This window comes from Amphibalanus amphitrite, unplaced genomic scaffold (assembly GCF_019059575.1).
Source record: "Amphibalanus amphitrite isolate SeventyFive unplaced genomic scaffold, NRLGWU_Aamphi_draft 001834F_arrow, whole genome shotgun sequence".
NCBI lineage: Eukaryota > Metazoa > Arthropoda > Thecostraca > Balanomorpha > Balanidae > Amphibalanus > Amphibalanus amphitrite.
In genome coordinates, this window is record NW_024883327.1 from 5,001 (window position 1) to 20,075 (window position 15,075).

At 50.8% G+C, this 15,075-nt stretch overlaps 1 protein-coding gene across 1 annotated transcript in view; it reads right to left on the reverse strand.

The window, feature by feature from the left end:
• LOC122375411 (BTB/POZ domain-containing protein KCTD12-like) overlaps nt 1-1,634 on the reverse strand; it is a 3,019-nt gene extending 1,385 nt beyond the window's left edge. The window contains exon 1 of the mRNA XM_043354787.1: nt 1-1,634. This exon is cut by the window's left edge and continues 1,385 nt beyond it. Within this exon, the coding sequence (XP_043210722.1) occupies nt 816-1,562 (747 nt within the window). The 5' untranslated portion in view covers nt 1,563-1,634 and the 3' untranslated portion in view covers nt 1-815.
• Between the last annotated feature and the right edge of the window lie 13,441 nt (nt 1,635-15,075).

The following is a 15,075-nucleotide window of genomic DNA, read 5'->3' on the forward strand; positions in this document are numbered from 1 at the left end:
ACCGTGCAAATGACAACTGACATGTTATGGCTATTACGTTGCTATAACATTCTTAACCCGGCAAATAAAAGTACACTAAAATATAAGCCGACCATCAAGAGGAAACTCATATTTATAATATATGAGGGTGAATTTAATCGTGCCCTGTTTAAAAAAAGGGTTTTTGCGGTGGTATTTCTGCAGCGTCGCTGTCTTTTAACTATTTTGCTAGCGATCGGGAGCGGCCAGCACAGCGTCCGCCGGCGCCAACTGTTACCTGGATGGCCAGATCGGTAACCGCGGCACGGCAGACGTTTCCGGGCGGCCGCTTTTCCAGGTTATTGGATAAGTTGCTGCACGCTGGAGGCGGGGCCGGAGGCCGGCATCTAGGCCACCGCTGGGGAGCGGATATCGGGCCGGCGCGCGCTTCCCCGGCAGACATTTACAGCTGCCGTAACACACCGGCCACCGTTACATAGCGATTCATCTTCGACTCTCGGCTGATGAGAGGTCTGGCAGTCGCCCGCCGTTGAAAGCAATGTCCTAATGCGTCGCCGTCGCGCACCCATCGTTCGGGTGGCCGAGCCGCGGCCGCCGAGCGGGGCTGCTCGCCGCCGGACCGCACTTATCGTCACTCACGGGAATGGGCGCGCCGCCGGTCGGGCCGGCCGTCCGACAGCGGTCGGGCACCTCTCAGCCGGCGGCGGGGCCGGCGGCGGCTCAGGCCGGCGGTCCGCCCCATGGTGCCGCACAGCGGGCTCTCACCGTGCCGCCATGAGCGACCGCCGGCGTCAGCCGGGCCCTCACCTGGGCTGCGCCGCTCAGCTGGGCGCCGCTCAGTCGCGGATGAACACGAACTCGTTGTAGTGGTTCCAGCGGTTCTCCTCCGAGTCGGAGCCCGGCTTGTCCGAGATGCCCGAGATGCTGGCCGTGCCGGAGCCGCAGCTGGCCGTCAGCCGGAAGCCGGCGTCGTACAGCATGTCGAACGCCTGCTCCAGGAACGAGTGCTTCAGGAAGAAGCGGCTCGTGTAGCGGTCCACGTGGCCTCGGTCCGGGTCGCGCGACTCATTCAGCGTCTCCCCGAAAGCCTCGCGGCACAGCGCCACGCGGCCAGAAACCAGAATGCGGGCCAACTTACGGAACTTGACGTCGGCCAGGCCGTCGCGGCCGAATGCAAACGTGCCGCGGTACCCGACCGTGATGCAGCCGGGCGAGCGGGTGGCCAGGTCGCGCGGCCGGCCGCCGGGCGCGCGCAGCGCCTCCTCCAGCTCCGACAGCTGGAAGTACTCGGCCTCGGCCAGCAGCCGGTCGCACTCCTGGAAATTCTCCGGCAGCACCAGCTTCTGGCTGCGCAGGAAGTCGAGGACGTAGCGGAAGAGCACGCCGTCGCGGTCGATGAAGACGCGTCCCTTGGCGTCGCGGAGCGGCGGCTCGCTGGTCTCTCCCGAGAACAGCTGGCAGAGCAGTGAGCCGGCGCAGGAGGTGAGCGTGGCCGCCGACGTCGTGTAAAGCACGCCACCCACATTCAGGTCCACCACGCCGGCGCTGGCCTGCGCGGCCATCGTGGCCGGGTCACCGTTCATCGTTCACTGGCACATGTCTGCTGAGCGCGGCCGACAGCGGCACACTCCTGCTGCCGCCGAGCTCGATCGATGTGTGCTGGCTCGCCGGCTCTGCGGGCCGACGACGGACGCCGGCGGCGGCCCCGCGCGCGCGCGCGCCGACTCCCGGCGCCCGGTTGGCCCGCCAAATGGTGGCACGTGACTTTCCGCTCCGTTAAGGCGCGGATTCTGGGTTGGCGGATTCGCGGTCCGGTTCAGTGGCTGTTGGATGCCCCCGACAGGCCAGCCAGGGGAGGGGAGAATGCTTAACCCGCGCCGGCCGAAGGTGGGAGGGAGGGGGGGGGGGGGGCGCCCACTGACGGTTTTTCGCCATTGTCTAAACTCGCCGGTCGGTAATGGAAAGCTAAAAGCTGGCACACCTTTTCTTTGATTTAAGCCAAAGTTTTTGACACAAGCTGAATTTTCAGGTCAGGTTAGGTCCCTGGCCTATGACGTCATAAGTGAGCCCCTGCACGGTCTAACCAAATTGTCGCAACTTCGCAAATAGCACCCCCCCCCCCCAGCCCAGGGCGTGGAAATCCAGGACCCCCAGCCGGGCGCGGGATATAAAATGGACCATAAAACATGCATCACATGTTTATTTTACAACCAGTACGCCTACCGATCATGTCACAGCACGGAGGACGCCGTGCTCGACGCTGTCGAATCCGAATGGATCAGCCAGAACTCAGAGCGGGGAGAGGTCTCCTCAGTCACGGCAGCTGACCTCAGCAAGGCCTTCGACAGCGTCGACCACGGCGTCCTCCTGCGCAAGCTGGAGTGGTACGGGATCGACCCGACCTGGTTTGGTAGTTATCTTGGCGGCCGGGGACAGCTGGTCAGGGGCGGCAGAACAGTCCTGCCGGTCCCCTGCGGGGTTCTGCAGGGATCCATAGCCGGGCCGATCCTCTTCAGCCTGCTAACGAACGACCTGCACTGCCATCTACCGGACTGTCGGGTGATCGCATATGCTGACGATGCCCAGCTGCTCGATCACTCGCGTCCTGACCCTCAAAATTTAGCATCACTAAAACAGCGTGTCGAAAACTCCTTGGATGTCATGAAACACTGGTTTAGCTCAAATTCTCTTAAAATGAACCCTCAAAAGACCGACTTCATTCTCATCGGAACCCGCCAGACTCTCAGCAAGGTCGAAAACTCATATCTGCATAGCTGAGTCAGTCTTGAAACCGTCACCAACCATCAAATTGTTGGGGGTGACTGTCGACTCGTGTTTGGCCTGGGACGCCAACATCAGTCACATCGTCAGGAGGTGCAATGCCCTCCTCATATCCCTTTCCAAGTTCCGCCACCATTTTGACCAGGAAACGCTAAAGTTACTCATTGAGACCCACGTGTTCCCTCACATTCTGTACTGCATTTCGGTGTGGGGCGGAACCACAAAAAATCAACTCACTCGGATCCAAAAGCTCATCAACTTCAGTGCTCGGATCGTGACAGGCGTGCGGCGTCGGGAGAGGATCGGGCCGGCTCTGGCATCCCTGGGCTGGCCCAGAGTGGAGCGGCTGGTGTGGGAGAGGGACCTGCTGAAGGCATGGGTGGAGAATGTTAGAAAAAGTTACCCCGGCCGGCGACCGATAGTCGCGGGAAGACGATATATGTACTCACGTTGTTCTCAACGGTCATCATCAAACCACTATTCTGGCGCATTGAATAGGTTGTATCCGACACCGTATTATTCATAACATTTTTGGAATGATCGAAAAGGCAATTTCCTTTTAAGTTATTATTTCTTTTTACTTAAGCTTGCAATTTTACACCAAACCCAAACCAAACCATATGCCATTTTGAGTACCTAAATGTTGCGTTTTCAGCCTTTTATTGTGTCTCAAAATAGCTACAAAAAGACAACTCACCTAGTAGAAGCTTTACAGAGAAATTGACAGATCGAACCAAACAAAGCACTAAAATAGGTCACTGACATCCACGGGCGCAGCCTTTTTCAATGTTGGGTGGCTCTTATAAGACAAACAGGGAGTCGATCCAGGAATATCGACCTGTCTCGGTCTCGTACGTCAGTCGCTGACTCGCTAGAGAGTAGAGCGTTGGACTCCGCGTGGCGAGCGTGGCGAGAGCACGCGTCCCGGTTACAACAGTCCGGGTTCGAAGCATGACGCACGTTCGGTGTTTATGAGCACCCTGACGGGTACGCTCATAAACGGGTGTGGTTGCGGTTGGTGGCAGGCCAGTCAAAGGCAATGAGGTCAAGCAGTGGCTTTGAAAAAGTGCGCCAAAGGCGCGCCAAATTTTCGAAACTGAACAGGAATTGAGAGCAATCTTGGCATTGGCGACCACACGCGGGTCTTAGGGTTGGAGATTATGGCAAGTTAAGTAAATGGTAAATACCTACCTGATTTGTAATATTACGCCTATGGAAGTCAACATTCGAAAAGCGTGAGTTTTCTTTTCTCGTATGGAGACCGCTTTTAGCATTTACAAGAGTAGAAAAGTTACCCCGGCCGCGCCGGGGTAGGCTGAAAGTTACCCCGGCCACGGCCGGGGTGGCCGGGGCAGGTTCTCCACCCATGGCTGAAGGTGTGGAAGGCGCTCCACATACCAGCTTACCCTCTCTCCATCCGCCGCATGTTTGTGTCCCGCTCTGAGGTGTCTAGCCGGGTCACACGCTCCGTAGAAGCTGGCGCCCTGGAGCTGCAGAAGTGTAGGCTCTCTGAGTCTCTTCTACACAGAGAACGTTTAGTTACCGCGCTGCTGCCGCGTGGAACCGGCTGCCGCCGGCCGTCAGGGAGCAGACCACGCTGACCGCGTTTCGCCGCGCAGTGGCGGCCAGCGAAGCCTGAGATCTTGGGGTGCTGTGTTTTATTCCGGTTTTAGTGCAATTAGTTGTCTTATTTTATCTGCCAGTGCCTATTGCCTTCTTGCATTTTATTGTATTGTACAGTGGGTCTAATATTTAACCCGCGCCCTGCTGGGGGGGGGGGGTGTTTGAACACCCCCCCCCCTTGTGGTTTTTCGCGAATATCTCAAAGCGCCGCCGTTTTTGGCATGGGCGTCGAAACCGGGGGGGGGACGGGGGGGACGCGTCCCCCCCAGTCGAGGAATCCGGGGGGGACGTCCCCCGCAAAAATATCCCCATGAATGATTTAAAAAGTGACCTACGACATTGGTGTATTGTCGTTTTGGGATGAAATTGCGGATGCCTACTCGTATACAAATTGAATCTGTGAATTGCTGACACTGTACCCTTGCTTACAAGGCTGCGGAGTACATAGGCGGCGGAACGATTTGAGACAAGGGGGGGGCACCATGGCTCAAGGAGCCAAACCTAGGGTACCCCCAAATCCAGTTTTCTCATCGGATTTAGGCCACTTATTTTTCGTCACAGCCCTGACACGATGATTTTTTTTTATTTATTTTTACTAAACGAAAATGGCAGTTCACCCCCGTATGCAGGGGTGTACCTAATTTTATATCTCTTTGTGGGGGCATATGCACCCACAATCCTGAATTATGCCCCCACAATGATGAAAAAGCACCCACAAGTCTTTTACAAGGCTGCAAGCGTCCTTTCGAGAGCACGGTGCCCTTCGCATGCTCTAACGGCGTCCTCCTGACCGTCTCGCGTTCATGGATAGCGTTTTTAATCACTCGGCGCCCTTCTGGGAGAATGGCGCACTTTTGACAGCACCGCGCCATTCTCATGGTCTAACGGCGCCCTCCTGACCGTCTTGCGTCCTTAGGTCTCTGTTCACCGTGCATCCCTCGACTATTCGGCGCCCTTCTGGCCTCTCAGGCGCGCCCCTGAACCACATATAGCGTTTTCAATCACTCGGCACCCTTTTACGAGAATGGCGCCCTTTTCATGATCTCAAGGCGCCCTCGTAACCATCTGGCGCCCCCACGTCCCCACCAACGTAGCACTACTGACTGTGCGGCGCCCTTCTGGCCTCTTAGCGCCCCTAGACCACATAGCGTTTTCAATCACGCGGCGCCCTCCTAAGAGAATGGCGCCCTTTTCATCGTCTCACGGCGCCCTCGTAAGTCGTAACCGTCTGGCGCCTCCACATTTGGTGCCCCTCCTACTGGATGGCGCCTCTCTACATATTTTTTACGTCCTTCCGGTCAGTTTCCACTTTTAAGCGTGTATTTGCTTAGTCAGACACGTCACTTGAAGCGCCATTCGGCTAGCAATGTTATCAAATTCGGTGTTAATTTAGGCTCCCACATAAAGAATATCTATCGCGCCCCAAAACGGCCTGGCGCCGGGCGCCCCTACAGCTGGGCACCCACAATCATTTTAGGAAAATTACACCCCTGCCCGTATGTGTGGTTAACTTTAAGCTGATCCTCAAGTACCTATGTGTTTGTCTCTTCCTTATTGTCGTTTGATAAATTCCATTTATCCTACATGTATAATTCCCAAGAAGCCATCGCAGTACTAATCAGTGGCGAATCCCAGGGTGGAGGTCACATGGGTCATGACTTAGGGCCTGGGGTCACCACATGCCTGCCAGGAGCACCACAGGCCTGACAGCCGACAGGGGCACCACAGGCCCGCCAGAGGTGCCAAAGGCCTAGCAGGGGCACCACGGGCCTGTCAGTGGCACCACAGGCCTGTCAGGAGCACCATCGGCCTAGCAAAAGCACTACAGGTCTTCCAGGGGCACCACAGACCTGCCAGGGGCACCAGAGGCCTGTCAGGGACACTATCGGCTTCGCAGGGGAACCACCGGCTTCGCAAGGGCACCATGGGCCTGTCAAGGGCACCACAAGCCTGTCGTTGGCAATTTAGGATTGTCAGAGGCACCACAAACCTGTCAAGGGCACCTGCGTTCTAACAGGGGCACCACAAACCTGCCAAGGCCCAGGGACACCACAGGCCTAGCAAGGACACCACAGGCCTGTCAGGGGCACCACGGGCCTGTCAGGGCCCATGGGCACCTAAGTCATGTCAGGGCCCACCGTAGGCTTGTCAGGGGGCAGGGTAGGTAGGTACCACAGTCTTTCCAGGGGCACCAGCGGCTTAGCAGGGGCACCAGTCATCACATGACTAACCAAAAATAAAGAAAAAAAACTGAAAATAGGGCACCACCAAAATTAACCCTCGCCCGCACATGGGGGGGGGGTGGTTGCCACCCCCCCCCCCAGGTAGTCTTTCTGCTCTGCACTCAACATTTTAGCGCTAGAACGCTGATTTTTCGTATAGCTGCTCCTCTATCCTTTCGTGATGTCCACTGAAAATTTCAAGTTTCTGTGATTTTTGGTTTCGGAGATATGACCTTGTTTTTCAGGTCATGTCATGACCCAAATGGCCAATTCTCAACATCTTGCGTTTGCCATAGGTCTTGCGAGCTTTTGACACCCTGATTTCGGCCTTTTTTGCCAGTATTACCTCCCACCTATCATGGAACATGTTGTTCGACGATGTACAGGGGTCAAGGTCAGGGTCAAGGTCAACCTAGGTCATCTAAGATAATTGCGTTTTAGGCAAGCTGAATTTACTTTTTTTGATTTTTTTTTGACTGCATTTTTGGTAAAAGCTTCTCAGAGCATGATTTCATGTAATATGGACCCAAAAACAATCGGTGAACACATCAGTATACACACAGACACACACAGACATACAAACACATATAATTGAACTTGACCTAACTTGACCTGAAATGACCTCAGCCGCAAAATTCTGGTCGGGTAGTGTGACAAAGAGGTTCTAGCTGGCCTGGCACCAGAAAACAGCATCGTCATCGGTATTTGATAAGCAGCGCACTTGATATCCAACGGTGACCCAAAACAGCAACATTTTTTAGTTTGACCTGACCTGGAAGGTCAATGACTGACCTGAGAAGGTAAAACTGGGTATCATTGGATTCGTCTCTTCCCAAAGAATCTTTTTGGTCTTTACCGCCAAGCTCTATCTCCAACAGGAACGAAATGGCGCGGGGGGGTGGCAACCACCCCCCCCCCCATGTGCGTTCTAGGATGGGAAAATGGCATGTGCGGGCGAGGGTTAAGTGGCCGAAATCCGTTGAGGTTTTAATTTTGGGCATAGGTAGGGGCACCACTTCGATTCATGAACCTCCCCTTAAAGTTTTCCCGAATCCGCCCCTGGTACTAATACATCAAATTTAAGGGGGGCACCTTGCTATTGGTGCCCCCCTTGCAGAATTCAAGGGGGGGCACGGTGCCCCGGTGCCCCCCCCCCCCCGTTCCGCCGCCTATGGCGGAGTAGATGATTTTGGTAACTCCGACTCCGGCTTAAAAAAAAAAAAACGCTCGGAGTCCCCACTCCCTCTCCGACCACGGCATCCCTCGGCCCGCATCGGAGTGAAAAAAACATGTGATGTGATGCTTTTGTCTCTTTGAACGTTTCTTGGCACATTAAAAGATAACATTGCCTACGAGGTGCAGCTCTGGACTGTCCGTCCAGGTCCTCGATAGGGAGCCAAAGCTCCACTTGTAGAGGCGACCATATCCAACAAGGGCTGAAGATCTGTCCCAAAGTCTCAGAGTGCAGTAGGACAACAGCTTGCAGAGACCACACATTTTACATAGGATATTCATAATAGTCAAGACCTTTAGCTCACTCTCAAACGGCCCTCTTCCCGTTCGAGGCCATCCGACAGCAGAAGGTCTCACCATGGCCTTTGAACGCTTGATGCTTGAGGGTGAGAGGACCTCGTCCTGGTCTGAGAGAGCCCAGGAGGACGTAATGCTCATTATCCCCCTACATTGGTCTTACCACGACCCCTACAATCACCACAGCCAACAGAATCTCCAGCTCTTATTCGACACATCCTCGGGGATGACGTTGACTCTGACTTCAGAGTTGAAGTCTGTTACGATTTTGGTGACTCCAACTCCGTATCCGACCAAAACCGTCGACTACGACGGAAGTCGACTCCGACCCCGCAGTCCTGCAGCTACACTGCACAGAAGTTGGAAAAAGCTGTACCTATGGTTGACAGCGGTTTACAGAGGACCACACGATTTTTTAGAGGCAGGGCTGCTGGACTTGGTGACCAAACCCTAACTGTCCTGGTATCAAACTTATTACGCGGGATGCAAAATTTATGCGTTTTAGGACTGTTTTGCCAAGAGTTTTTGCCAAATTTCTCGGCGCTTCGCGCCGCCAATTCATGAACAAGTAGAAAAGAGTGTGACTAATAACGCCTCCACGCGAGAACATGAGAACATGTGTATTGTGTACGCGTTACAAGTAGTGCATAGGCCTGAAATTGTACGGTAAACTAACAAACTTTTGGGTTTTTAGTCAGCCAATCCGTCCCCCCAGTCAAAAATCCGTGGCGACGCCCCTGGTTTTTGGTACACCTTATCATACATCAATTCTACACATGTTGTGAAAATTTCAGACCAAGGTCATTCAAGGTCAGGTCACCAGGTCACTTGAAGTGACCTCACCTCATAAAAAGTTTCAATGTCTGTCATAGCTACACCGAGTGACCGATCGCTGTGAAACTTTCAGCGATTGCTAAGAGCAACAGCATGTACAAAATGTATATCTCAGAATTTTGATATCGATGACCTAAGGTCAGGTCAATTTTGCGACCTCCCCATTCCCAGCCAGCAATTCGCTTGGGCTGAACTGTGGCAAGCGTCGGGCAGCTTAGGCTTAGCTTGGGTTTGCCCACTTTGATCAAAACCAATGTATTTTTTACTAGGGCTGAGCTGGGGCATGCCGCAGCTATGCCCACGTGCGGATAGCAGTAGCTCAGCCCGACATCTGCCCGCGCATCCAAAACAGGCTTAACTTGGGCGGAGCGCGGGCTGATCAAGCTGGCTGTGTCCTTCGGCTAACTGGAGTAAAGCCGGAGCTTAGCCATACTTGTTCGGCTGTTCGCGCATGCGCAGTTCTGCGCCAATCATGTGCAGCGTTTGTGACAGTCTGTGCGCTGTGCGACGAAACGACACACCGGTGTTGGGGTATTTGGTGGTTGATGTTTGGGCGCGTGTGACAGCGCGAAGAAGGGATAGTGCTCACTGCTCTTATCAAGTGGACTGGCATGGAGTTTTACGGTAGGTAAGTGTATTGAATGGTGCGCTTGATCGTATGTAAACGTCACGATTTTGACTGAGTTTGACGCCATCAAACATGAAGCTGAATAACTGTTCAGCCTAACGACTTATACCCTCGCTCAGAAAAGCTGCATTCCGTGCCTTTATATCTTTGTGAAATACCAGCACTTCTGACCCAGGAAAATGAAATACAAAACACAAATATTTGTCTACTTATCACCGAGCACGCTCATTCTCTGTCCGCATTTAAAATCAAATGAACATTTTATACGGATCAATGAGAAGTGTTTTTATAGTATTAATGCATCAATTAGTTATTTTTCAAGCAAACATGCAATGTAAATTAAACCAATTAATCTCTTTTTCAGGTACGTACCCATGGGCGGCGCCACCGGGGGGGACGGGGGGGACAGGTCCCCCGCTATCGAAAGTTAGGGGGGTACAGTACCCCCCTATCGGCGAGGGCCGTTCAATAGTTGATAATAATGCATTATAGAGCTATCCGTCGCATTTAATGCATCGTTGGTTAATCAAGGCAGGTTCTGAATAAAGATTGCTGTTGGGATGCATCGCAGGGGGTCCTGGCCATCTGCAAAAGGTGTGGAGCTGTGATGCCTGTAGTTATAAGGTGATTGGCAGGGCCTCGGGGATCGTGCCCCCTTTTTGGGGCGCCAGGCAGGGTTATTACTTATAACCTCCCCACCCCATTGCCAGACCCCATTGCCGATAAAACCAAGTTCACTGAAATTCCATAGATTTCCGTTACCATATGAAAATTTTCCATTCCTAATTAGTCAAATTCAAGCATGGCAGTTCTACCACAGGAACCATTTGAAATCTATGCCATTAACCCCAGCACTTGTGGGGAGAAGTGTTCGGATAGATCACAGGCAGGACCAAAAAAGCACGCAGTAGCCCAAGACCTTATAATTGGATATAGCATCGATTCCCTCTCGTCAAGGGGTTCGATAGCACTCGTTTTTTTTTCTGCAAAACTAAGTTCGGTCGGCGGGTCTAATCGAGCCCCCCATCCCTCCCCTTCTTACGTCAGCGGCTGTGAAAATGCCATTACCAGCTGTTGAAACATGGCAGTTGCTTTTGCATGAGTGCACGAAAGGGTTTTAGGTTCGTGATACGTGAAAGGTTCTACATGAAAATTGAGATACACCAGCTTATCAAATTGTGCTCACTGTGGTGCGCTCGGATTTACCTTGACTATTATAGTCTTTGAATTCTGGGGTGAAACAGACCAGTCAAGAAACCTGTTCCATAAGGAGAGCCACTAATGCTAAAGAGATGTGGGATGAAGTTTCCAGAGACCTTCATTACCTCCCAAAGGGAGGTAATGAAGGTCTCTGGATTTTGCCGAGCTATCGTAACAGCGCCTGCTGTAGTTACGATTGGAGGGTGAATATGAGAACGATGCAGGTCGTGCCAGCTCGAGCATGACGAACACAATGGTGCCGACATCACAGCTCTACTGCCATTTTTGACGAAGTTAATCAACAAGCACCGGAATCCTACCCTGGGGCATTTCACCTGCAGAGGTCGCCGGACCTGAGACCCTTTCACTCAATTTTTTCAACGGTGCATGCGCTCGTTTTTCCCGCGAAGCTCTTGGCAAGTAAAATCCATCAGAAAGTGTGATCAAATAACGGCTGGTGACCTTCCATGACCTAGCATGGCCTTTTGAGTGACCACCGATGACATGACCACTGACGGCTAGCCATTAGCTGCACCCTGCCCGTTACATATGGATCAGGTGGTGATGTCATGATTCTGAAATTATATTGCAGTTTTGGCGCACTTGTCAGAGCAGAAGACATTCCCACTTTTCCTCCACCATGACTATATGATGGTGAAGCCCTGAAGCTGACCAGACGTAAGATCGAAAATTTGAAAGTACGAAACGTAAGAATAGCTGGCACTGCTACTCATACCTAAGCAATTCGCAGCTTGTAGGAAACCAGCTTTGAGTTGGCAAGACTGCAAATTTTGATTTAGAGGCAAGGATGCTTGAAAAGGTGATCGATCTTAATTGTCCTAGGATAAGTTTGGAAACGGGATGCACCATTCGATGTGTTTTGGGCCTTGCCAAGTTTCGCGGCGTTACGTGCCTCGTTTTTTTTTTTGCATACACAATCAGTATCTACTTTTGGGATTTTCGATTTTCGGTCCCCGTCCCCCCCTATCGAAAACCCGTGGCGCCGCCCCTGTACGTACCATTAGAGCAAATGGTTCCAAAAAATGGAATAGTTATACAAACCAGGACCGGGTGGACGCCGCAGTCGCCCTCGCCAAGTGGTTTAGCGGAAACTTCCTGCTTATAATTAAGTAGGTATACCTACATATAGGGGCATTCCACGTCAAGTGGGACAAAAAATGACGATTTTGAACCTCACCTCCTCCGATTTTTGCGAAACTTTGTAAACCTACTCATCTATATGTGAAAAGAAAGGAGACATTTTTTTGCCAAGATATGACGTCACGTTTCCGAGATACACGTCATCAAACATTGACTTCGGCAAGGCACATTATCATCTTTAAAGCGTCATAACTTTTAAAGTTTTAGACATATCACCACGCGACAAAATTTGAAATGGAGGGAATAGATAAGGCTTTAATTTTAGGATCACAATATGGACGTCATTAACTAATTAGTGAGCATAATTAAAATTCAAAAAATAAATTTTGAATTTCTGAAAAATGGGTACCCTTCGATTTTGCTGATTTTTGCATATTTTACTCTTCCATACATTAGCTACTTCATATGAAAATTTCAGAATGGGCCGACGTCTACGTAACTGTCTTTTGGACTTCGTAATGTCTGGCACTCGCGCGTTTCGCTTTAGCAACCAAGGAGAGGCGCTACGCGGAGATGGTTCTTTCTACCTTAATCAAACCAAAGCAAACCTAACCTGACCTGACCTAATCTAACACGCGTAAACTTATGTATAGCCCTCACGGCAGTTGCTGGCTGGCCAAATGCTACTTAGATACGAACACTATAAAACAAAAATGAACGCGTGTTAAAACACTTGAGGCTGACCAGCCACGAGCCAGCGACCTATAGATTACGAGGTGGGTTGGGTACACTCGGCACACTAACTACTAAGCCACGAAGATAGCTGGTCATCGCTGAGCTGTAAGCCAGTTTTCTTTTTTAATGATGCAATTGAGCATTCTCCCGGCAGCGCCTCTCTTTGGTTGCAAAAACGAAATACGCCTGACTCTCCCAGCGCTAGGGGAGAAAGGCCCGGTTTAGTCAAAAAAAGGGTATTAAAAACGGAATTTGAATTGTAGGTGGGGCGGTGGGGAACTTTATCGTGTGCCAATTTCATGGCCCTAGATCAATATTTTCAAGATCAAATGAGGTTAAACGTGATTGAATTTGCTATAGTGAATATTTTGCGTTTATACGCCCATAGCGCTAAGAGTTAATGGCCGATCTCCCTATTTCTTCCTTTATACGACATTTGTAGTGTTATGAGAATCTCTAGCTAATGTAACCATAAATTTGGCAGTTATTGGCCTGCTAAGAGTAAGATGTCGCCGGCAGAGGCGGAGATCGGCCGACGCGGGAAACGTTTCATTCACAGATTGTGTTTGCGGCTGCGCCATTCAATTTTTACCTGTTGATTTTCGCATGTAGGTATTCGACCATTAGATTGCCTGTACATTTTTAAGCCTTCACACAAAATTTGACACGAATCGATCATAATCAGCGGCAGGGGCGGATCCAGAAAATCTCCAAGGGAGGGGCCATTAGAAACCAGGAGGCCCCCCCCCCATAATCCCACCTGTTGGAGGCCCCATCTTCCCACTTGTTGCCCCCCCCCAAAAAAAACTGCGTCTATTGAGCTTATCTAGCTGTTCAGGCAACATCTCAACATCTGTGCAGGCTTGGAGGCCCTCTGTGCAGGTTAGGAGGCCCTGTAAAAGTGGTCATCTCTGTGATTATAAGAGACCTCCAAGTTATGAAAAGCTTTACCAATCTTCTAACAAAGAAGTCTTCTCAGCTAGTCTTCTAAGAAATAACTAAGTGGGTAGGTTAAAAAAAAACTCATCGGATTTCGGCCACTTTATTTTCAGGAGGCCCCCTTTTCAGCTTTTTAACTTTTTAACTTTTTATTTTATTTTTGAAAAAAATCGGCCAAGGGGGGGGCCATGGCCCCCATGCCCCCCCCCTTGTATCCGCGCCTGATCAGCGGTAAGAAGCGCGGTGCAAAGATGAACCGTCCCGCGCCGGCACAGTCTACCATTCAGGCGTTAACGGCCGGCGCCGGCCTCCGAGCCGCTCCGGCGGGAGTGTTTAACTTTACACCGCCATTACTAGAAAAGTTGTGGACCGATTTACCTATTTCTTGCACGGGAGGATTTGCAATTCGATTCTGGACAGATACTGAAAGTTTGACGTTAATATAATAATTATGGCGTGAGTTATTGGCGATAAACAGGTGGGGATAGCGAAATCGGCCCCTTCCACCGCCCGTGCTACGTTGCACTTCTTGTTGCTATATCATCCAAAGTTATCTTTGGCCCACTCTAATTTTCTCAGCACCTGTGCCTTACGTGTAGTGGAAAACAATATCTAAATTTGAGCAAAATCGAAGGGTACCCATTTTTCACAAATTACATTTTAAGAAATTAATTCAAAATAAAATAAATTCAAAATCATCAAAAAATGTAAAAATTGTCAAATTTTATTAGAATAACTCCTTATGTATACGTTTCAGTTTGTTTGAAATTAATAGCTTCAAAAATGTTGAAGCTATAGATCTTTCAAGATTCCAGTACACGTCCAATTCTGCTAAAAAAGCAGAAGTTTAGCAGCTTGTATCTCTGTAGCCCGAGGACATATGACAGAATCCTTTCACCCTCAGAGGTTTCACCCAATAGGCAATAAGTATACCAAGTTTGAACAAAATCGCAGAGGTGACCGATTTTAGCTGTCCCGGTTGACATGGAATGCCCCTATACGGAAACTGCGCCGAAAGCTGGCCGACCACCTACTGCAGATGTATGTGTGTGGAGGAGCCAGACGCCTCCAAAGCTCCCATTCACCAGAGTGAAGTTCCTTATAAACGATTGTTCGCTCATTGCTTTATGTCTTATGAGCGATTACTTGCTGTCCTTACTTTATGCTTTCAGTTGAGTGTTTAACCAAGTATTGTGAACGGGGAGGGAGGCTAGCGGGCCTTGTGATTGTTTTATAGTTTTGATGGCGTTTTTCATGACTCATGCCATATTACTGCTGCAGTTTGCAGTCCACTGTTTCATGTATTTGTGTTTCATTTGACGTGTCTGTAGTCGTTTGAAATATACATTCAATCAAAGTCAACCACTACTTTCCTTTTGCAATGCACGAGCCTCGATGACCGGTTAACAGAGCATATGAGTGACCGTAACAATTTTGAATATGCATTGAAACCGCACAACCTGCTGAAAGTGCATTGGCTGCTCCTTGCTACTTGATCCAGTG